This window comes from Tympanuchus pallidicinctus, unplaced genomic scaffold (genome assembly GCF_026119805.1).
Source record: "Tympanuchus pallidicinctus isolate F22 unplaced genomic scaffold, pur_lepc_1.0 scaffold16, whole genome shotgun sequence".
In the NCBI taxonomy this organism is placed as follows: Eukaryota; Metazoa; Chordata; class Aves; order Galliformes; family Phasianidae; genus Tympanuchus; species Tympanuchus pallidicinctus.
Genome location: NW_026294679.1, coordinates 33,198,987 through 33,224,398, shown reverse-complemented (window position 1 = coordinate 33,224,398; position 25,412 = coordinate 33,198,987). Strand labels below are relative to the sequence as shown.

Below are 25,412 nucleotides of genomic sequence, written 5' to 3'. Positions count from 1 at the left end.
CCTCACCAAACAATACAATCACAGCAAAATTAGCTCACAAGGATCAAGTCCAGAACTTTTTGGTGGATGCATCTGTCTCAACCTTCAGGGTGAACCAGAGGCCTCAGAGACCTAAAATTGACTCTGCATTTGAAGATTCTTTCGGCAAGCTAATCAACTTCATCTTTTGATTCTAAGAGCCAAGAGTTATGGCATCAAACTGTACAGTAGCTAAAGGAATCAGAAAAACATCCAATATGTTTTGCATTCATTTTCTTCTTCTTGACTTTTATATACGTCCCCATTAAAAAGTATTTAAGCTAAACTGAATTCTAGATAACACTTCTATTTTTTACTTTTTTTTTTTTTTTTCTTTTTTAATTCTCAATTGGTCTCTAATGAAAATTATCAGCATTACAGCTTTTTCCAAAGCAGCAGCCTGTCACTGGTGCCGAACTACACTGGGCATCTTCAACACACAACATGGGAGGATCCTAGAAGTAGAGAAGCAAAAATATTTCTCACTACGCTGTACACCTCATTTTTGAGCGTGGCAAAACTTTCCCAGGTTAAGGAAGACAATTCACTTGTAGCAGATGTTTTAGGGTATCTTCCTAGCAAGAAGAGAGAGGCAGTAAAGCAGCTTTACAAGTGATTTCTGTCAAGCATACACTATCACATGCATAAAGGCTCTCTACTGATGAAAGAAGTAGGTTTCATTAACCAGGCATGCGACAGAAATTAAGCAAACATTTACTGAGATGACTGACTGTACCAAAGTTGCCCCTAACGGGAGTCCTTCACTATTCTACATAACTTAAACTTATGTCTATACTGAAACTTAGAATCATGCTGTTTTCCCACAAAAAACGTTTCTACTCAAGTTAGCCTTAAGTAACAGCAGAGATTTTGAATGAGAGATTGCTAAATCTATTTCCTAAGTACTTTCTCACTAGAGTACTTTCTCATCAACATTATGCATGAGATGAATAGATTATCAGGTTAGCATACTTAAATTCTCACACCACCTGATCCCCACTAACAATGTTCTTAGCCTATGACAAAACATACCTTGGTTTGCAAAACAGCACTGCCAAAATAATTTTAATTTTTCGAGAAAATGCAGATGGATGCTTCAAATAGATTGCTCATGCAAAAAAAATGCATTGCAATAGAGAAATTCACAAATCTGAGCCTAAAGAACATGTATTTCAATACATTTCAAAACTTTTGTCTCTAAAATGACATGCTTGTACAGACCCCAAACATAGAACGTTACTGTTTCATTTTAGAAATATATATTTCTTTTTCTAAGTGGCTTTATAAAAAAAAAAAACAGAACACAAAACTCTCTTTCTCTCTCTCTCTATATATAAGCAGCTCCATATAGGAAGACAGAACGTCTCTTATGAGAAACTTAGCAGTGGCTATGAATATATCTTAGCTATGAATCCATTACTGCAAGTGTGGAGGAATGAACACAACAATCTGTCACAGACAGAAAACACATGCCAAAAAAGAGAAGGTGTGTGAACAACACTAGAAAAGATGGGATGATTGATGCTTCAGTGTTATAGCTGATAGTAGAGCATGGCATTGAAAAGAAAGATAAATTTGGGTGAGCTTATGGGACAAGCAAGGTGGATAGAATAATCTACACTGGTAGTAAGTTTTCAAGTTTAGAATTTATGATGTCCAACAGCAGCCACTTACTCATTCCTTATTTCAAAATCATATATATATATGTATATATATAAAAATATCATAAGCAAATACATATATATTTATTTATATACACACAGATACATATGTTTTTCATATTAAAATATATATGCAGAAAGGAAAAAAAGTAAAGGCACATACTTTGTCATTAGGATTGTACTGGATGACATACTCTATCTGGCCATTTGGACCATCATCGATGTCAGTAGCACCGTTGTTTCCAGAAAATCCTGTAAAGATGGTTGTTCCAACTGGAGTCAACTGCAAGAGCAGGGGAAGAAAAATGCACATTAAAACTCTGTGGCATAGAAGAAACGATTAAGGATTCACGTATGAAAGGCACTCATTTTTTTCCCACTGTTCTAATATGTATGTCACAGCCACTGTTCTCTTTTCCCCTTTATTCCGACTGGAAAACCAAGAATGAGAAAGCATTTAGACACAATATACTCAGTCCCTGCTTTAACTGACGCCAAGGGTCATATGGAGTGAAAGAAATTTCCATCCTTTTTACACACATCCTATGCATCAGGGTAGCTCCATATGTTTTAGAAAAGGTGAAGATGAAAATTAAAAAAAAAAAAATATATTGATTAAGTAAACATAAATAGATAAAAGTAACTAAAAAGCTCCCTTTCTAGACCTGGGAAGGAAAATTAAAATGACCCGTAAGACAAACAGAACTTACTCAACACTCATGAGAGCACTGACAACACCAAATAACACCTGTACACACAAAAGCACACAGCTTTATGGCTTTAAACATAGGCAAGAATGATATTTCTCCAACACTTTGTTGGCAGAAACCAAATATTCACAAAATTACATTTTGAAACTTCATCAATTTCCAATTATCCTAGGATAGGCAAGCTGCAAGAAATTGAGACCTACTGACATCAAAGATGTGAGAATTTTTTTTTTTTTAATTCGAGGAGGTGGTGAAGTCATTGTCCTTGGAGGTGTTCAAGAAATGTGTAGATGTTGTTCTACAGGACATGGGTTAGTGGGAAATACTGGTGATATGTGGATGTTTGGACTGGTTGACCTTGGACACCTTTTATAATCTTGGTGATTCTACGATTCTGTATTCTAAAGACAAAAATCCAACCCTTTCTGAAGCTGACATTTCTGACTTTTAATATTCGGAAAGCTTTGTGACTAATCCACCTGAGAACCAAACGAACAAACAGCCCTGGATCTGACTCAGACATCATTCACAGCTGTACCTCTTGCTGCTGTCCTCTCACCATGCCAGAATGCCTGACCCCTACATGCATACGCAGGTCCAGTCCAGTTTACATCCTTGCCACGAGTTGCTGCACATCTTAAAAACTACAGGGTGTGAAAAATTTCGAGTGCTGTATGAAGAGAAAGTGGCAAAGGATAATGGCTCATTCGGACATTTGTTGCAAACGTCGACTGCTATTTAATTTTCACACTTAATGGTTCATAACATGAAGCAAGTATAGGAGGAAATAGGTAGCTGTCAGACATTCATAGCTCCCAGTCTGTTGTCAATTTATGAACCTGCTAATTACTTAAAGCCGTTTAATAGCTGACAGTGTCCTCTGAGAAATATTTTCACAGCTCCGAATACTGAAGCTCTGAAGTAAAAAACAACAATTCCAAAGATTTAAGTTAAAACTGGCACAGGGCTTAACTTCTGCACCATCCACACTTAGGGCACAGTAACCATCTGTAGCTCTCTGGCTACAAACTGGCCTACTGCTGGCACAGGCAATGGAATCATCCCACACACAGGCTGTAAGCTGGCTCCACGGGGCTATTAACTGCTCCTAAGGCAGCGAGCTGACCCTCAGTGCTGTGCAACTCTTTGCTTTGCACTTTGCCTGGGTGCAGCAGCCTGCAGGGAAGGCATTACGCACTGACTGATGGTGGGAAACCAGACCCCTCTGCTGTGCTTATGGGATATTGACAGGGTGCAGATAACTGATTATGGACACCCCATCCTTGGGGGCATTCAAGGCCAGGCTGGATGCGGCTCTGGGCAGCCTGGTCTGGTGGTTGGCGACTCTGCACATAGCAAGGGGGTTGAAACCACATGATCACCATGGTCCTTTTCAACCCAGGCCATTCTGCGATTGTATGATTCTATGATTAAATGATAGCGAAGGAGACGGCTGCAAAAATGAAAGAGAGGTATACATCAGAATTACAATTGCATGCTCTTACAGCACGTCAAAAGATGCTGCATCCAAAGTAGTTGCTACAGACACGCAGGCCTTCACAAACCTCACAAGCAGAGGTCCAGTTTCCCTACATTTTCTTTTTTGCACTACAAATATTAGAATCGAGACTGAAGAAAATCCCATATCACTCACTATTCCTGAAAACAGGAAAAAAACTAACACATCTACTCAGTTTTCCAGGCTGAGATTTCATGGCAAAGAGCAGCTCAACCTCTGGAAAAATTTAAAGATCTGACTACTTGCCCCAAATTCCATATGTAATCATTTCAGAAGCACTCTGTGCATAAAGCTACACTATGTCTTTACCCCAAGGTCTCTCATACTGTGACAATTTACTCTAACAGCATCACAACACACCTCAGCCACCCCAAAAGTAGTGAGCCACCTGGGGTCCTCCCAGAGCAGAGCAAAATAAAATAAATGTGATGAGGTTACAAACAGCGTTAGGAAAGCACACTCAGCAATAAATAGAAACCTTGCCAGGAAAGCTAGGGAGAAATCTGTGGAGAGCACAGTTGAGAACTCAGTTAACTGTATACACCGTGACCATATATATGGCTGTTCTTAATCAACATAAATAAGAGTCCCACTATTCTTGTTTTAAAATGGATTATTTGCATTTACAGCCCTTTACAAGCTGCAGCCTTAAGAATAAAGACATACAGTGGCAATGAAAGGCATATTTTTCTTCTGAATATTAAAGAGGTCTCTATAAGACACACAAAAAAGCTGGAACAAGCATAGGGATTTTAATCCCAGTGTCTCTCCTTTAAGTAATTGAGAAGTTCCCTCCTAGAGACCTTCCCACTGACACTTCCACCAGCGTGAACAAAACCTGCACAAACTCCAACGATCCAACATTCAATGGTCCAATCTTCAGTAAAGCCTGCATCTGCTAAAAAACAGCTATCCTGAATTACAACAATTAAATCGCAAGAAATTAAGTGTCAGACTGCAAATTTCTCAAGTTCTACAGAACCACATCTATAATTCTGCGCATCTGAATCAGATCCACATAAAAAAAAAAAACTGAATTAATCAATTGATAATCTAATCAAGCAGTAAATTCTACACCCCTGACCCTGCCACAGCAGGCGTGCAAGAAGAAGCAACCAAGCCTACATCTTCAGCATGAAAAGAAGTTTATTCCTATTCTTAAGTTGCTAATTTGAGATTATATTTATACAAAAAACAGACAGAAGCAAGTTTCAGTCACCAGTCAAGGCTTGCGCTTGAACATCATGCTTCCTTTGGCAACAGAATTTCTTCACAGGTTGAAAATGACAGATTGAGTGGAAAAATCTTCTGACATCAAGTATTCTGGGACACTGGGGAGGAGGATCTTTGGCTCCTTTGGTTTGCTTCTCCTTTCCAGCAGGTTCCAAAAATAGCTCCAAAAAGTGCCACTAGAACCTACAGAGCCACACTTATCCCACTTCCTATTAGATGTAACTACCTCGAGAAACACTTTGGTCATGCTTTTTTTCTCTGTATTAAATGTAAGTATCTCCTACAGGAAGAAACACAGTAAGCTAATGTTTGAGCACTGCGAGTTTCTGAGCTTATTCAAGATGGAATCATAAAGAAAAACAGGCATTAGCATTAGCATCGATGTAAGGATCATCTCAGTGAGAATTCAGTGTGTTGAAAAGGAACTGTGATGACAAGAAACAAGATTTCAAAAGAATGTAATTAAGAGGAAAAGTATACGATAAATCTTACTCTTCCACAGCCAGCAACATTAATGCTTATAAATTTAATTCCATGTGATTTATATCTCTTAGGAATCTAGATGTAGACAAGAACATTGAACATTTCCACAAAACATCCTGAAAATAAGTTTTCTTATTATTGCCTATTTACAAAGCTGAAAATGAGTAATTTTTCACCATAGCCCTAAAGAGCAGAGCACAGAATTACAGTTGATCATTCTGAGCTAATATTCTTTTGATGATATCTACCTGCCGAGATTAATTATTTCAACACCACATGGAAAAAGGTGTGAATAATCACACCAGAAGCAAAGAAAATTCAGGACAAGTTCAAATTCTCAACAGCACAAAGCCAGACTTTTAAGACAGCTGAAGTTACACTTATTTTGCATGGACTTACTATCTCTGCCAACTTACAAGAAAAGAATTAAGCCTAAAATAATGGTTTATAAGTGAAAAATTACCATAAGTGTGTAATGTGTACATACGTGTATTAAAGCAACAGTGACTTCAAAGAACACTCTGGTAACTTCACTAACTTTTCCAAATAAAACCTGATACCACTACTGAGATTAACAAGACATCAGAAACACTCAAGTAAGGCCCGTGTGAAGAACGTATATCTTCTAAGAACACAGGCAATGCAGTTGTATTTAGATGAAATGAATTTGCACAGATCCATTCCATTGAACACAAAACAGCTCACATCAACTCTGTCTCAGCATTACAAGATTTTAGTTTCTAGTCCCCGTATCAGGCTACACGTTTTTAAAACCGTTGGGGCCTTTGCCTATACAGCGTTAGTTGAGTTGCACAATTCTTCCCCATTTCAAAAAAAACTGCATGCTTTTCAGCCTGTCAGAATGTTATTTGGGTGTACTGCAATAACTGATATCTTTAGGTCACTAATATACATGGTTGAAAGTAGCCCTGGGCTAATGTCATCTTGTCAGGAATTTTTTCTAAATAATGATGTGACATTTTCGTATGAATAAATACATATAAGAAAATACAAAGGAAATAGGCTTTTAGAGTATTTATAGTGGTCAGAAAATATTTAGCATGAATCTTAAATAACTAGTTTCTGCTTTTACAAGGGGAATCATAAGGCTGTGGATAGCGGTTGGATTTGGTATTGGCTGAGATGCTCACATTTTTTCTGTCTTGATAAAGTTGATGAAAGGGCTAAGCTTAGCTCCCAGATGATAACAGCTCTGTTTGTGCTTTGCTAAGCTATCTGAATTATTTCCTATTCAGTTTCGTAACCCAGAAGATTACAAAGAGTTTAATTACAATATTAATTCAATAGTGTAAGTACGACTTAATTTTCTTGTTAGCAAAATATCAAATAATTTCAAGCAGATTGATCTTGTGTGTCTGCATTAGATCCCTCCTAATAAGACTATTAGGACCAGAGACAATGGAGATTTTAAATTTGTATATGTAAATATATATATATATATATATATAAATAAAAAAATACAAATAAAAAAATACAAACACACGTGGATAGATGCACACATGTATATGCACAAATCTCAACAGCTGCATCTACTTGTCTACATACACAAAAGTAAACTGCTTCCTTTGCTTGACTTTAAGATGCCAGAAAATAGGTAATAATCATGAAATTTTCTATTCCTGAACTGAAAGATGACTTCAAAATCAAGTAAATGCAATGACAGTATTTCTGAAATTACATCCATGCTATTCCTGATACTATGAAAGATGTCTACAACAATATGGAAAAGTCCAAAACATCCAATGATGCTTCTTGTAGCATCATTAATTTTAAAATGCATGAATTCAAAAGAAAATGGGAAAGGAAAACTGGTTAAGAGCCATTACATACACTGCTTTCATTCTACCACACTTTATAGCTACAAGTGGAAGGAGCTCGGCTGTGTGAACATGGTGCGCGCTTCCCCGTGCTTACACCTCAGCATTTGTAAGGGCCACTGACAGAAAATTCAATGAATCTGCAAAGTCCTCCCTCTGTCTGGGTACAGATATCCTTCTTTTCTAACCGAGTATAAAAAACTGAGATATACTCAGCTATAAAGCAAGACGGATATTGCCCTACCAAATCTAGCTCCATCTAAGCTCTCAGAAAAAGAGAAGCTCAATTTTAAACAATATCTTCATGAAAAATCATGTGAAACTAGGATTTGCGATGGAATTAAAATAACCCCACCTTCCTTTACAAATGTTTTTCAGTATGTTGTGGGCAGATCAATACCTGACAGAAGAAGCACTCCATTTCTCCAAAATATGATTTACCACCTGACATTTCTGATACCAAAAAGCCTCCCAATAAAATAAAACCCAGTATTTACAGCCACTGACTAGCATTACAGTTGCCAGTAATTATTACAATAGCTTTGATTATCTCTGGAAATCTAAAATCAAGGAAAACTGAAAACCACCATTTGCCCCCTCTCCAGCATAGTTAAATCCACTAGTGGCAGTGCCAATTTCTAGCAGGATAACCTATCACTGAACACATAATCTTTCACTGAAACCTTCTAGGAAGGCTGAGATGCTTTGTGAACTTTTTTTTTTTCTCGTTAATTAATGAGAACGTTAACCCAGGGGGTAATCCTGAATGGCACAGTGGTGCCACCACAGAAGATAGAAGCCTAACAGTGATAAAATGAAACAAAGTAGCTAATTATATTGAGACTGCAGCTGGTGGCAAGAGTAAGATTGCATTTCACTCAACAGTAATCCAAATAAACGAGTGCAGATATTTGAAACATATAAAGCCACTGAATATAAACTATTCTAAATGGTGCATTTTTCTCTCTGCCTTTTGGACTTTCTAATTATGGAAAATCCTTGCTTCCTTCATCACAGAATCACAGATTTGCAGGGGTTAGGACCTCCAGAGATCATCTTGTCCAATGCCTCTGCTAAAGCAGGCTGCCTACAGCAGGTCACACAGGTAGGCTTTCAGACCACTCTTGAATATCCCCAGTTAAGTAAACGTTGGGTTTTCCTTCATTTTTAATCTTAATACTTTGAGCTGAATTAGTTCAGAACTCATCAGACAACTTCCCCACTCCTTTCCCTGGGGACTATTGGATTTCCTGAACACCACCTGCCTGCATTCTTGGTCACTTAAAGCAATGTAGTGATCGTAACAGAACATAGGTTCACACTGAAAAACCAAAACTCCCTAACACATGGAATAATCACTATGATACGTAACTGGTTTAACTTCTTAACTACCACAAGCGAAGATGGAAAAAAAATCTGTCTTTCCCTTCTCTTGGTTTCAGTCTGTACACTTCCACTTCACAGAATCATAGAATGGTTTGGTTTGGAAGGGACCTTTAAGATCATGTAGTTCCAACCCACTGCTATAGACATGGATACCTCCCTCTAGACCAGGTCGCTCACAGCCTCATCCAGACTGGCCCTGAATGATTCCAGGGATGGGGCATCCACAGCTCCTCTGGGCAACCTGTTCCAGTGTCTCACCACCTCACAGTAAAGAATTTCTTTCTAACATCTAGTCTAAATCTACCTTCTTACTGCTTAAAACCACTTCCCATTGTCCTGTCACTACCTGCCCTTATAAAAACTCCCTCCCCAGCTTTCCTGCATGCCCCTTCAGGTACTCAAAGACCACACATATGTTCCTGCTTCTCATTTACTGCAAACACATGTCCTTTATACTGTTTACTAACAGATTATTTAATACCTAAGAGAATAAGAAATGCAATTTTAAAGTGAAATGAAATATTATTTGCTTATGAAAAAAAAACCAACACACAAAACCTTCAAATAATATGTACAAGTCCAATCCATAGATTTCTACTCTATTAGAACAAAAGAACAAAATACTTCAATTCACAGGTAACATTTAATAAACAGCAGTAGTTTGAACTTTACCAGACTACAAGGTTCTTAATAAAAACTTCTGACCTACATTTATTTTTCATAAATAAATGTACTTTACTTTCAGTCATGTTGATAAAGTTGCAAAATGCAGTAGAATATTTTGTAAATGTAACATAAACCAATTGAGACACAGCTTCACAAAATTCCATCTATTATATGCATTCTGGCGAAAGGCATGTTGATCTTCGTAACTGCTAAAAACTTATTGCTGTGCTGCGTTTCTCCAAACTGACACAAATGAAGGGATTTAAAAGCTACTGCGTTTATTGAGCTTTCAAACAAGAAGTGAAAGAAGTTGGCTTCTCACAACAAACAAACAATGTATAAGAAAGAGGAAAGAAAGAAAGAAGGAATCAATTCTGACCTCGTTTACTGCCACGTAATATCGCTGCTGCTGGAACTGAGGTGAGTTATCATTCCTGTCTCTCACCACGATCCGCACCTCATGGTTGATAATGGTGCCAACCTTTTTGTTAACACACTGGACTTGCACCACAATGGACTGGATGGACATAGGAGGCTGTAATGGAAAATGCATGTTGTTAATATAGTCAAATATGAACTGAATGAAGAGTTAAATGCTACACCAATGTTAGCACTGCTCAGGTTCCACGCAGCCTTTCAGTCTGTGTTACGTTTGATGCTGTACTGTGTCTTTCTAGATTCAGAATGCTTCTCCAAGTGTCCTGACTACGGCTCATGCTGGAAGTGTTTCACACAGACCTCCATGTCTCACAGCTGTACTGTGCAGACTGAGCTCTGCCAACTGAATGTGCTAATACAAAGATAAAAAGAGCATATAAAATTCCTCAGCAAGATTAGCTTTTCACAGCTTTCTCAGGAATGAAAAAAACCCACACATTTTGACTGAATAATTGTTAGGTTCTTCAATAACCAATTCCATTTCAATCATTATTTGAAACCTAGAAAATGCCACACATTTTAACTTCTGATTGGTTAGTATTTGAACTGAACAGTCAAGTCAGAAATAAATCGAATATCCTACCACTTGCATTTATCAAGTAATTTAAAAACAAATTAGTCACCTCTAAGTGAAGACCATCCAAAGCCCTCTTGTTTTTATTACAGTGAACGCCACAATATTCAAATAAAAAAATTTCCTTTTTGATTTAGTATGTGATGTGCAGCAGAAAGCAAGAATGCATTGAAAGGGACAAAACAAAAAAGCTCTGCATTTATTAACCTCAGAGCCTTCAAAAGAATAAACAACTCAAAAACATAATTTAAAAATGCCTATGTACTCTACAGCACAAAGAACACAAACAGGTTTTTGTACTGAGATCCCTAGACCTACAATTATACCATAATTATATATCTGCATAATTACGCTTTCACTCATTCTAAATGGAACAATTTCTCTGAGTGATTGATTTTTTCCAGTTTTACTACAGTGGGTTTTAGAACCGTATGGTTTCTTCACCCTTTAGACTGATCAGTTTTTAAAGAGTCGATAGACATGGGAAAAGAAAGGGGGTTTATGCTGCTGCTGAGATCTTACACGAAAACCTGTTCTTCCCTCATCTCCTTAGACTCAGCTTTCTCAGCAATTAGGTACAGCATGAGCATTTATCTGGGAGTTGGTTCTCTTTGCAACAAAAGTAGGAACACGTCAAATATAGTCAGTAACTTAAAAATTAAGATTTGAGCATTATCTTTTCTATTTTTCAAGCTGGCATTCTTTGCAAGCTTCCAGAACACAATTTTTAACCCATTTTAATATATTTAAAACACAACTGAGGTTAAATGCTGCTTTTAGTAACACCTACAAAAACCACATCTGTTTGTAGCAGTATATAAGTAAATCTACAAAGTTCTGGGTTTGCAACCATCACTCGGTCTTTTTGACAAAGACGTGGAAAAAAAGAACAGTTTTTTTTGTCTCTGCTGAGGTATGACCAGTGTAGGGCTGTTTTTACATGTAATCGCTGCTTGGTGAGTGCCTAGCTTTAAATCAGGTCTTTAAATGAGCACATGTTGTTTTCATGATTTACAAGCAATGAATGTAAATACCTAAAAGCACAATATATATTTAATCACACTGGGGACAACTTATTCTAACACACCGCAGCAGTTCGCTTCCTCTCCAGCTCTAATTCATCTCGATTCACTCTTCCTAAGCACTTGAAGCTTTGGTAAAAAAGTCTTGAAATGTCTTTCTATCTGATTCTGTTTGGAAAATATATTGTCATTCTTGGTGAAAATCAATCAACGGAATCTAATAAATTTCTTTCAAGAGAAGTAATAAAAAAAAATGAGACCAGGTTATCTGGTTCAGAGAGATGACAGGCAGGGTTACAGCCGAAAAATGGGAAGAGAATCCAGACGTATTGCATGCAATCACATATGCTCCATTTGTGACTGAGACTCCAATTTCCGCTCCGTAATCAAAACTTGAATTTTAAGGATTGAATTAATAAAAAACCCAAATTCTATTGTAACTACTAGGATTTGTGTAATTTTCACTTGAGGAATGAGAAACACAGCCTCTTTTGTTAAACAAGCAAAGGAAAGACAAAAACTGCACACGCCATTGGGAGTTCTGTACAGCTCTGCTTTCGACGGCTGGAAACAACCTTTAGATTGGAGCCATATTAATCAAGTCCATGGTATAAGATTCACATATTCAGTGACCGTTAGGCTGAGTTTTCATGGGTTGTTTTCATTTTCTTTAACACGTAACTTGATTGAGATTGGGACCCCAGAAGTCAGGTACAGTGGCAATCACACCCAAAATATCAGTTATCCTAAATTACATTTTTTCTTTTCATATTCTAACACATTTAAACAAGCACAAGTAATTTTACTCAGCATTGAAGTATTAGGGATCAAAATGTATACAATCCTCGTTCTGCATACTAGGCTTTTCTCAGTTTTGGTTCATTGTAAAAATGAGGAAATAATCCCTTAAAAACAAACGGAAGAACAGTATTAACTTTATGTAAATTAAGCAAACATATACTGTCCATTCATTTCCTTGTGATCTGAGCCCACATCTTGCAAAGAACAACACTCTAAAGTGTCTTTATTCATGATGATGTGCAGCATTTATGACTTTAGCTAGACTGTTACTGAACTAGTGCTGCTGCAAAGGCAGCTGGGTGTTTGGCACATGATGCACTGGGATTTCCTCACCCCATCATGTCCATTCTGCCATGTTTTGTGCTGCATACCTTTGCTTCACATATTAAAAGTTTGTGAATGAAAGCTATTTTAAGCCCAGCTAAATTCAAATAAGCTTCAAATAAAATAAAATAAAATAAAATGGAAAGGACAACACCTGTTGTTTCTGAGAACACCTCAGACTAAATGGAGAAGACAAACAAATTATCAAGATAATATAAAAAAAACTGATGCACTCCAAGGAGAACTTCACATGATCTTTGAATCACTCTTTCCATGTTGATTACAGTCATTTGTGAGTTAGTTTTTCTTGCAGCTTCTAAATTGTAGTATACGCTTCAGTGTAACAGTAAAACAGTATCTGCGTTTTTAGAAAGCATTTCCTTCAAACAAAATTGGTACAAATGATAACACTCCTTCTCATTTCTTACTTTTAGAAAGAAAAAAAAATGTGGCCTAACAACAGTCATCTAATGCTAATAGGAAAAAGCTACCACACCAATTTAATGCTGCCTTCAAAACAAATACACAAACAACCCCCCCTTAAACTAGCAGATTCTTATTTCAGCACATCAAGTTTTAGAAGTGAATTGTAGTATATACAGCTCCATTGCTTTTTTTCCCCATCTCATAAGCTAGTGTATACAACTAGAGCAAGCTTTTGCTAAAAGACACTAAGTGTAAAACGGACACTGAGCGAGCAGCACTTCACCTCCCAGACAAAAGTAGCAAAGCAAAAATTCTCCTAATTCAACAAACAATCGAGTTTGGTTCCGTATCTATTTCTGCCAATACGCGGTCATTTGTTCTTGTCTTTACTCTCGTCTTTGCCACATGTAATTTTCATGACCAAGTTTCACCATGCTCCTAAGTGAGTTCTAACAAACAATCGATTCTGTTTGTAGTCATCTGGGGACAACACATCACATTACAGCAATTCTTATGTTCATGATCATCCTGTAAGTATAAACAGATTCAGAAAATGAAGTCTAGGGGAGAAAAGAAAACAAACCAAAAGCTTCAAACTTACATCTCTGTCCAGAACTCGGCCAGTGCTGTTTAAGTACAGCCTCTGGCTGATGGGATCAAGGATCACCCAGTAATCAACGTTGTCTTTTAAGGAGAGCTCAATGGTGGGATCCGGCCCTGCTGCTGTCCCTTTGATCAGCATATTGTCAACCAGGATAGTGCCTGCAAAAACAAAAGGCACACAGGGAGGAATTTTATGTATGCATTAACATTTTTATGTATTTTGATAACAATGGCAACACTAAACAAATACCAGAAACCTCAGTTAGAAAGCTGTATTTTATGACTCGAATGATGTTTAAGCCTGAGCCTTATTATCTGTAATGAAAAACTGCCTCTGACACTGAAGTTTTTTCATACAGTACTACAAGAAAACACAAATTGCAATAACTTCTGTTGAAGAAGTGATCCACCAGGAATACCTATTTAAAATTATGAGTTTTTTCTTCATCAATTAATCATTACCCAATCATAACTCAAAGGAATGCACTTTTCCATAGCAAGAGTGATACACCAAGGAGAGGGAGAAAAGGTACAGTTACAGAAAGCTCTCTTAGAGCTTTACAAGAACAGAGTGATACTAATTAATGCCAAAAATCTTTTCAACATACATAACGTTCTTTTTCTTTACTCTTGTCCCATCATGCCCGTTAGATGTCTTGCCCAACAGCTTGTCTAGCCAGTTCACAGTATCCATGACACACATGATTTCCCCTGTGAAATTCCAACTTCCTTTCTAAACGTTAAGCATTATTGACCACCAGAAATGTTCCACTGCGGAGCCTTAGATGGGAAAGCACAGTATTTATATCAACAGTAACATTAATTATTGGTCTTATTGTTTTTCAGTTTTATTAAGGAGAACACAACTGTAAGGGTTCCTCAATTATTTTGAAAGTCCTGTTTTAGAGATGACAGTAAGAACACCATCAAACATCAGCAATTTCAGAACAAGTGTGGTCTTCCAGTCAGAAGAAAAATATCATTAGCCACGTGAGAAAAAACAGTTTTAGGATGTGACCTCTCATGCAACAGGTTCTGTACAATTTTACCCTAACCTAGTGGAACTGAAGCAGCATACAGCTTTCCATAGATCACCATCATTTTTATTTTTTTTTTTTAACAGAAAGAGAATTTCACCACAAAAAACAAGCTGACTGCCAACACTGCAATGGTTCTAAGCATTTATGTTCGATTACTAATAAAATCCACCAGTCTGTATGTTGCCCTCATTATTATATGATGCCCTCAGTGATAATGAAAAGAAAGGTCAGCAATGAAAACTAAAGATTGTCTGAATAAAAGGTGCCCCAAAAACAGCCTTTCCCCCAAAAAAAGTCAAGATAATGAATACCACTGTCACCATAATGGTTTGAGTGCTTCCATTTCTTGCAGTCTTTCTGTTCAAACCTAAATGTTAAGTCTAAGTTCTGGCCCCATCTTTGGACTGCAATGCTTCAAAATGGAGGAAAGGGCTGCAAAACAGTAGAATATAACAAACATTCTACATGCCATTTGTATGTAGGTCACTCAAAAAATAATGCCTTATCCTTATTTGAATGTAAATTACAACAGACACAAAGAACACAGCAACACTATTTGATAAAGCAAGTTCTCAGCTACAAAACACTTTATTTCAACATAGTCACTACCATCAGTCTGTTCACACAGATCAGCTCATCAAGATACACTTCATTTCACAGTGTGACAGTTGTGCTTGGCCTTCTGGAACACAATTTGACTTTCACATTGCTGTTGTCACCGCTAAACATACTACCCGCCACCTCACTGCGCTCACATCCCCTCCATAAACGTTCAAGTAAGCACTGATGAACATCAGTGGGCACCATTTCTTCTGCATGGAGGAATTCACTGACACCTTTGCTTCTTACGTACTTCCACATCAGACACCACTTTGTCAGATCATTCCTCTACTGATATGTCACATGGTGACAAAATGGAATATTGGTGAGAAGGTCCAACTTCTACTTCCATAACACTACCATTCACCTATGATGTCATGGGCCAACATAATAAAATAGACAGCATTACTTTTGGAGCAGTCCTTGTAAGCAGCTTTTGTACAGTATTGACTTGTTGCTCCAAGGAGGTTTCATCCTCCTTTGTAGAGTTTTTAGAAAACTGGCTTATGTCAAACTCAATCTTAAGGAATGGCTCCAATAATCAAACGGTGACTCAAATGTTTAGCATGGCTGAAAAAAGCTATTCCAATTACATAATTTCTTTTCAATACTTAACCAACTTAGAATCTTGATGTAATGATGAATTTTGTATAGTCTCTAGTAAGATACTGCTACTTAATTGACCTCGCTGCTTTGAATTCTGCACTCAATTTCTCTCTCCCCTGTTACCCTCCATAAAAGCTATCTGCTCAATTTAACAGAATACTTCTGTTTGGTTTTCATACAGCAATTCTTTTGTTCTTCATAACAGACTGGGCTTTCTTCAGGTATTCGTAAGGCACTTGTACTCTCTCATCAAGAGACAGTAGTGTGCCAGTAAGTCTTTTAAAAATGTTTTTTTAAGTATTATTTCTATAATGTATGATCCAACATTGCTGTGCTTTTTTTGCATTTTCCTTCAATTAACTTGTTTCAGTTCTTACATCCTGCCTCTGCCCTTGGCTACAATGCCAGAGGGCTAAACTACTAGGAAACAATCTGATTACGTGCAGACTCTGTGACAACTGTACAGACAACTTGTCCATACACTCACTGTACATTCAAAAGCAAACACATATCTTAATATCTGCAATGCACTAACACAATAACTTTCATAATCTTTTTGCAAAAAGCCTGAACGATGTTCTAGAGGAAATCAAGTCTTTACCTTGCTTGAAAAATAGCATATCTTCTCCTGGAACTAAATTGGAATTTCCTTTTTACTCTACCTGGGGCATGGTTGTTCAAAGTCCACAGAGATCACCAGAGTAAGGATCCTGCATATCACACTGAGGATGGAGGGGGTCCATATAAACGCCCATTCCACGTATCTCTTTTACACTCCAGATAAACAAACGTTTAGTATCTTCCAGCACAGTTCTCTTCTTGTGTGTACAGGTCATTGATAAGGACAGCTAAAGCTACAGTTAGTGTTTCTTCCTGGCTTTTTTTTGCCAGCTGATTAAGAAAAGACTGATGTGAAAATTAAGATTTCACATCAACACAAGTCGAGCAATATGCAGAACAGCTTTTCATCTTGTGTGGAGACCAGAACTGGAGTGCTTCTTCACCTCCACTGATACCGGATGATCACTGAGGAGTCATGTGGCAAGATTATACAAATTGGCAATGGATTAGAATGGGATTAGTCTCAAGGGATCAAAGTCAAGTGAATTGCTAGCTAAAAGCAACAAGGAAAACATCACCACCACCACAACAACAAACACAGATACAATCTACCAAAAAAAGAACAATGCTATTTTCAAGTGTAAAATGATTCTTTTTAAATAATGATGTTTACTCACGAATGCTACTTGCACTTGTTAGGAATTACTTGACAGGTAGTTACAAAAGAAAACAGCAACAACAAAAAAATCATGAAGCATTGCTGTTTTACTTGTAAATATTATGACAATAGTTCTACACCACACTATACCTCTGAGAGCAATCAGAAACGCTAAAAATCTTCATTAGACTGAAATAATAGTGAAGTGTTCTGTACACATTAATCTTGGCAGAAGGTGATCTTTCCATGGGAATGACATTATAAGAGACTCAGATGCAGAAGTTGTGAAACACAATTTGCTGTTTACACTCTACTCAAAAGAGCAGACTCTTAGTGCTCGTGGAGAACTTTCTCATTAAATGATTTAGACACACCTTAGGATTTCTGTAGTTGAATGCTCCAGCAAAGCTCTTTTTATAAAGAGCCAGTGAATTATGACTGCCTTGGGAATAAGCCTCATGCCAACACATGAATCAAAAACAGGACCTAGCTGAATAAAATCTGCAGAGCTTAGCTTTCAGTAGTTACATTTGTGCCAGTTTCCAAAATCCAAACACTACCAAAAAACAAACAAATAACAACAACAACAACAAAAAAACAAACAAAAAATAAATAAATTTAAAAAACAGGTTCTTTATTTTCAGTGGAATTATTTCAAATCTATCAATTAAACACTGAAGTGGCCCCAGAATGGAGCCTTGCAAACCCCACTAATGACTAGCCATTAGCCTGATGAAACCCCATTTACTGTATATTTTTATCCTTGAGTTTGACCCAGCAGCCAGTTGTTCACCCATCATAGTATGTACTTGTCCAGAAGGATACCATGACAGCCAGCAAGAAAAGCTTTGCTAAAATTAAAAAACATTACACAGAATCAGTCACTGGCTTCCCTGACTTCAACAGGACTTTCCCTTCATGAACCTGTGACCTATTCTGCCTTTCTGGCTTTTTTTCCAAGAATTGTTTCATCTTTCTCCTACCTGAAGAGATGATGAAAAAGATGTAATGGAGCCACAGGAGCAGGGTTTCAATTTCCTCAGCCACTGATCTCAAGGCATGTGGAGCACATCCACTGCTACACTGATGCTACCAAAGGGGTGCAGCAGTGCAGCATGCAGAGGCCTGACTTCATGCCTGCAAGTGAGACAGGATTTTCATATCCTAGATGATTAGACTAGGTGACCATGAGTTGCATCTCACAGTGACAGATTAGGCAACCTGTGTTTTTGCAAAATATGAAATATAAACTAAACAAATCTTATCGCTGTTGTGGACAAAAGCACAGAGCCTTTCACAAGGTCCATATTGGATGGGCCTCCAACTACAAGTTGGAAAATTGACAGAAAGGTAAAAAGACTGAGTGCTTGCAAGCTACATGGCTGAAGCTTGAAGAGAAGTGCCTGAAGCTGAGACAGAAGTACAGCCTCAGGTTTTGACCATCCAAATGTATTTTTCCTTCCTTTAAGAAAAGTCTGAAACTTGTTATTTTTTAAGCTGACAGAAAGCTAAAATCTCTTGCAACAGCATGATTAACCTCTGATATCACCGAATTACATTAGCAGCTACTTCAACTGATTGATGTATGAAAAGGTTACACAATCAAAAATAGTATTTTGCTGTTCACGCAGAACACATTTTTCATTTCAGCATATTAATCAAGTCTATATAACAAGTCCAATAACATGTTGGGGAATTTACATTAAAAAAAAAAAAAAACAACATGATGTTTTCTACAGACTGGAACAAAAGTTGTGAATATTTCAGCCTGCAATATTTAGCCTGAGAGAATTATGCATGCTAAATTCATATGGAAGAAGTGACTTTAGGGAAGAGTCAGCTATCCTACGCACTGTACCCACACAAAGGCACAAGTATATTAAACGAGAAACATGACATACTACGTATTGACTTGTGGGAAAGGAGATCAGTTTACAAAAGACAAATGATAAAAAGATATCAGTTCAAAGGCATATACACACACATACTCAGTCCTTCGAGCTACAGTAAGATCAAGCACAAAGAACAGTCAACAGATGGAAGATAACTCATTTCTAATTTCTAAAACAGTCTTGTTTTTTTTTCTCCACACTTAGTGCATTCAACAAAGAAATAAAACCAACCAAGGAAGAATAATAAGAATTGGAAGCCCTGTAGAAATGAGGAATTCCGGAGACAGCTGCTGTGAAGAGCAAGCTTAGACTTGATAGCTTGATATTCTACATAGTTTTCATAGCAAAATCTGGGTTATGAACTTATTTTTCTATATTTCCAGGTGCATGTCTGTAGATAAGGATGAATTACATTATGATAAATTAGAAGTCAAAAGAAAAATAAAACTGTATTGCAAAACTAAGTTCTGAACACTACCCTCAAGTTACTTAGATCTATGCTGTAGATTAATGGACACAAATCTAAGATGATTCTGCAAAGCCACATCTAGGATCACAGAACACCAGTTCTTTCACCTCACATCACCAACAGACATCTCTGAAGTTTCCAAGGTTGTTTCAAGATTATTTCTGTGCCCTCCTTGCCCATTTCCTCTCTTCCAGGCTCTAAATGCAGCCATAGCCTCTGAACAATTACAGAGCATAGATGAAAGTAGCCCATGACTTAGGCCATTCAGATTTTAGACTTCTACTCCTGGTCATCCCATGAAAACCTTACAATTTCCCACCTCAAGTAACTGCAATAATCTGAGTACTACAAGGAAAAGGTCTACCCTTACCACTTTGTACAGTGCCTGTTTGGGTCCACAATAGTCTAAGCTGACCCGTGGTTTTGGTTTAATTCATCCTAGACAGAACAATGACATAGGTGTAGCACTAACTCCTGCCTCAAGATGAAAGGATGCGGCAAGACGATGGATGACGCTTCCTCATGGGGGAAAGGCAGCAGTGCTGGGATTACAGCTACTTGAGATCATACACATGCCTATCCTGTGGGACATAAAGAGCCACAATGCTTCCCCTCTGCTTCACCAACGTGACCAGAGTCACAACATATGCTCATTACTTCATGACTCATACCTGAACAGGAAACACCTGACCCACAGCATTCACTCTGTACACAATATCATAGCGAGAATGAAAAGTAAGAGGTAAAGGAAAAGGTTAAATGAGCACTCACTAAATATTCAAACACTTAATTACTTGCCTTTCTAGTTGTGCAAACCTAAATCAACTTGTTTCTTTTCTTGCTCCCCTTTTAAGAGGATGCACAAGAGGTAAACATATAAACAGTGAGCCTGGAAAGAGAAATGGAAGTCCAGAAGAAGGCATAGCAAAGAGTGAAGTGGAGAGTTTGGGTCACACAGCGGCACTGACAGTTGTGGTGAGAAAAACAAGCCAAAGGATGGAGTGGGGACAGAGATAAAAAGAATACAGGTTGCAGAAATGATACTGCCCTGTCACAAACGGTGCTGAGGACTGGGGGAGCCGGGGGTTGGGCTGGGCCCAAACCTTACAATTTGCAAACTTACTTCATGTAAAATCCTACACAATTTTCTCAAGGCTGCATATTGAAAAATTATGATAACGAAGAAGCATTTCAGACAAAAACAAGTGCCTCACCGTTCCTCACACAGACATGGGAAAGATGTAAGAACAATGAATTCTGAAAGCTTAAAAAAGGGAAACATGAAAGAAGTTGTTCTCTTTTTTTTAAATGCTTGGGGATGCAGCAGCAGGATTGCTGCTTGGTTCCGAGGGGGTCCTCTTGCTTCTCCTTTAAAGTTTTTCTGGGGGAAGGTCACCACAGGGCCCCATGCTGAGGCTGCTGATGTTGATCTTCTATTCCCTTTCTTCAAGTGCATCTGACAGAAGGCCTCTTAGTACTGAGAAACTTAAATTATGTAGGTAAAGCATGCTGGTATCCAAGGACTGACTCAAGTTTGTAGATTTTTAACACAGCAATATATTATTTCTCCAACAGAATTCATTACTTCTGTCTATCGACTGGCTGTACGTATTGCTTCTGAACAGAGCATTTCTGCACAGCACTGTCATGGTCTCACAGAACCTTTTGGATTGGAAAGAACCTTAAAGCCCATCCAGTTCCAACCCCTGCCATGGACAGGAATACCTCACTCTACGTCAGGTTACCCAGGGCTCCAACCAGCCTGGACCCGAACTCCACCCACAGTGCTGCTCCTAGATATTACATTACCAACCTAAAATAAATGGGAAAAAGAAACAGCAGTCTGCCCAGAGCACGTGAGCAAGCACTGGTTTCTTCCCCCCTCCTGCTACAGTGCCCACACCAGTTTCCAACATTTCACTTCTCTCCTGTAACCAGCTCAGCACACTGCTGTGCATGTCCACCCACAGCACTGACAGCTGAGCACCTCCACTGCCCCAGCTTCAAACCATCTATTACACACATTCTGTTCAGTTGGTGCTGCCACTGGACAGAGCCTCTAAATGACACTGAAGGCTTTTTTTCTACATTTAGCAGAATTTTTGCAACATGGAACCACGTTAATGTCTTCCTTGGAATGAGACCATGGTCTGAAAAGTCCTCTACTAAATGTTTGATGACATTCTACTGCACCTGGCAAAGCAAAATGAAGAGACTGCAACAGAAAGGAAGATTTTTGCACTACAAATCAGTCTTTCTTTTCCTGAAGAAACCTTCTAAAACTTCTTCTTCTGGAGTCATTTCCATTTTTCTTACTATTTGTAACCTTGGAAGATTGTTCCAATAACCTTTACATCTCTAACAATCCTGGATGGACTTTGATTTCAAAAGGTAAAATAAAGAAGTCCACCAAACACTGATTTTTTGAGAGGTGTTCTACAGATAAACTCAGCATTATGTTTCTCTTATTTGTTCTGAACTTGTAACCTGGTATCTTTATATCCTCCAGTATCTCCAGTGCATGCTAGTCAACAAATGTATACAGCTCTAACCTCTTTTCAGAGAGGACAAAGGATCCCAGCCCACACATCTGATCCTTGAAGATGGCTGCCCTTCATCTCTCATCATTCTTGCTTCCTTTCTCTGGGTTTCCTCCAGCTTTCTTTTGTCCTCGTTCAAAAGATCTTGACTGTACCCACACACAGTGTTCAAGAGATACATTCACCTAGTGGCAAAATGACTCTTTGAAAGACAAAGTGATCTTTTCCTTATAATTTTTAGCATTTTATTCAGAGTGATAACAGTCACCTCAACAGCTACCTTCACATATGAAGCTGCGAACAACTTTTTGCCTGATAGGCACCACTTCTCATTTCTGTGCATCACCACTTTATATCTGCCATTGCATCTCCTGCTCACTCAATCATCAAGTTCTCTGCATTCTCCCCTCTTGTTGTTTTTGTTTGCTTATTTTTTAAAAATTTCTCTGGACACCCTCGCCAGATAACCCAGTCCCCATGCTTTTGGAAAATTTATAAATATGCTGAATAATCAGGTCTTGGCATGCAGCTTTACAGGAATTCACTAGTGACTATCCTCTACTGTGAGAATCAGCCACTTTGCTCTTTTTGTTATTATTGTTGTTGATGTTTCTCATCTATTCACACAAGAATCCTTCCTCTCACTACACAACACAGGTTTTGCTAATCACAACTGCACTTGCAATTTGATAAATCAAGGTGAGTTGTAACTCCCTCATCCACATGCTCCTTGGCTCCAGATCTCCCTTGTCCAAAGGCTTAATGGCTTGACAGCTATAAAAGAGACATTTGAGACTTTCACAAATCACACAAACTCTACTTCAAAAGCTTCTTAAAACCCTATGACTGCACAGAATGATTAAAGTGATTATATTTTCCTCATGGGACTACTTTCAGAGAGCTAACTGCACATGTTCTAAGAGCACTGACATGCTAACTGAAGACCAACTAACAAACATTCTGATTGCTCTCCAGAGCAGCAACTGTGAGCTGTGGCTATGCAGAGCAGCAGGAGAGCTGGGACTGATCAAAGGGCAGTGCAGGGCTATGGGACAGCCTGGTTCCCACAGCCAGGGGCCGCTGGTGACTCCAGGGCCTCCAGTCCCCTCTCATCTCCCAGGAGGGCTGCTGAGGCTCTGACAACCACATGGGTAAAATGTCTACAGCAGCACAATTTCCAAGATTTTATATTTGGATGCTTCGTCTGTGCTCTATTTTTAGTTTTGTGAATGTGACTAAAACCAGGTTACAAGATTCTCCATTACCTACACAAAAACTTCCTACCTTGAAAAAGTATTCGCAGACCACCGCTCTCATGTGAGACATCATGTACAGACAGAGAGACATTTAGCATTAACAAGAAATGTTACTCTACAGAGTATCCACACCTACAATGGAAAGGCAGTCAATATAAAAAATACACAGGCTACAATGCCTGGGAAACTTAAAAATAATACAAAAATATTCTTCTTACAAGATAGCTCGGAAATAATATAAATGCACATATGACAGTTAACAGTTAGATAGAAAGTCCTGGGCCTATTCCAGCACATGCTTTGCTACTCGTCTCACTTCCCAGAAGACCTTGGCAATGGCAATTATCGAAGGCAATTTCTATTTTAAGACACAGTGAACAACAATGAGAAACTGCAGCATAGGAAGTTCCGCACAAATGTGAACTTCTTTACAGTGAGGTGATGGAGCACTGGAACAGGCTGCCCAGGGAGGTGGTGGAGTCTCCTTCTGTGGAGATGTTCAAGACCTGCCTGGATGCCTACCTGTGCGACCTGCTGTAGGGAACCTGCTTTGGCAGGGGGGTTGGACTCAATGATCTCTGGAGGTCCCTTCCAACCCCTACAATTCTGTGATTCTGTGATACATATGAATGCAAATGCTTGAAGGATTTTGTTACTTGGAATCTTAGTGACTCACTCACCCTTTGAGGAAGGAAGTGCATCAGTACCACTACCCCCTTGGTGGATGAGCCCTTCAAAGGGCTCATTCAATTATTCTGACATACAAGCTGATTGACTTTGGCTGTTGCTACCCCTAGTTTGGAAATGGCAATCCTGGAGCTAGGGACTGAAAGAAGAGCCAGATGTATGAGCTCCTCACCCTTAAGCTCTGGAAAGATCATAATGCTTCTTAGAAGAGACCAACAGCACTGGGTGTCTTTAGGAAGTTGTTAGATGAATTCCATCAGGAAAATATCCCTACAGCTGGAGGAAATCACTCCCAACTCTGAATTACCTTGGCGGTTCGAGAGACTCAGTAGAAACAATGGCCAGTGTTGCTTCCATTTGCATACACGGTCTGTTCCTGCTTTTGGTCAAGTTTATGTATGCCACAACTGGAAAGTTACTCTTTCCCTTACTGAACAGTCAGAGATAACAGAGAACAGCTACAGAGAAACCCTGGAGCAAAAGGTGCCCAGGTAAGGGAACCTTCATAGAATTCCAACTGTGCTCTGCCATGTGTTGTGACACAGAAATTACCCAAAGGTAATGAATTTTGGAAGCTTCTTGCCACAGTGTTAAAAACAGCAAACCAGCTTTTGCACTGAAAGAAAAAGTTAACACTTCAGAAAATAAGCTTATTGCACCTTTACATGTTGCAAACTCTTGGCTTTATTTTGTTTGGTACTTTTTTTTTTGGGGAAAAATATGTATATTAGTAAAATTCACGTATACCTGAGCTAGAACTGAGCTCCTGGGAAGACAAAATCTCTGATTATGTACATAGTTTATTATGTTAGGAACCAGCAAACAAAATGATTTGCATTTAAAAGAGAAGCGATGTTCCCAAGGGTATCCAGCCTTCCCATTTAAATATATTATCACAATACCAATCTCATTTCTATTTCAAATCCTTCTTATTTTATGGACGCCATTTTAATAAACAGTAGTATATTACTCTACACCTGCCAAACAGGTGCCAAGCCAGGACAAAGGAGAATCAAGACTCAGCTGTGTGATCACAGAGCCAGGACGCATGTACTATTTTCTAGCACCACATGCTTCAGATTTAAATATATTTCAAATTTAAACGTACTGCATCTGTGCAATATGGTCAAGCTCCTCAGAAGTGAGGATGTCCCACACATCCCAGACACAGCAAAGCCCATGTGCATGCAACTGAGTCCTGATTCTGCGACATCCATCTGGGAAGTCCCAGCACACAGATATCCAGCCACAGTCCCTACCCCGAACATATTTGGGTTCAGAGCAAAATGTTTATATTTGCAGTCATTTCCTTGATAAGGATGTGATTATCATTTTCTGGTAATACAACTTTTAAGGTCCTGGACACATTCTCAGTCTATTTTGACAAATGCTGCTGCAATA

The 25,412-nt window shown here is 38.4% G+C and overlaps 1 protein-coding gene across 5 annotated transcripts in view; it reads right to left on the bottom strand.

Moving 5' to 3' along the window:
* The window catches only part of PCDH15 (protocadherin related 15), a 669,788-nt gene that overhangs the window by 219,939 nt on the left and 424,437 nt on the right, over positions 1-25,412 (bottom strand). For all 5 annotated transcript variants that reach the window (XM_052677550.1, XM_052677554.1, XM_052677555.1 and 2 more), the window contains 3 exons: positions 13,701-13,861; positions 9,894-10,049; positions 1,843-1,962 (listed from right to left, as the gene is read on the bottom strand). In XM_052677550.1, the coding sequence (XP_052533510.1) occupies positions 1,843-1,962; positions 9,894-10,049; positions 13,701-13,861 (437 nt within the window). The remainder of the gene's footprint in view (positions 1-1,842; positions 1,963-9,893; positions 10,050-13,700; positions 13,862-25,412) is intronic.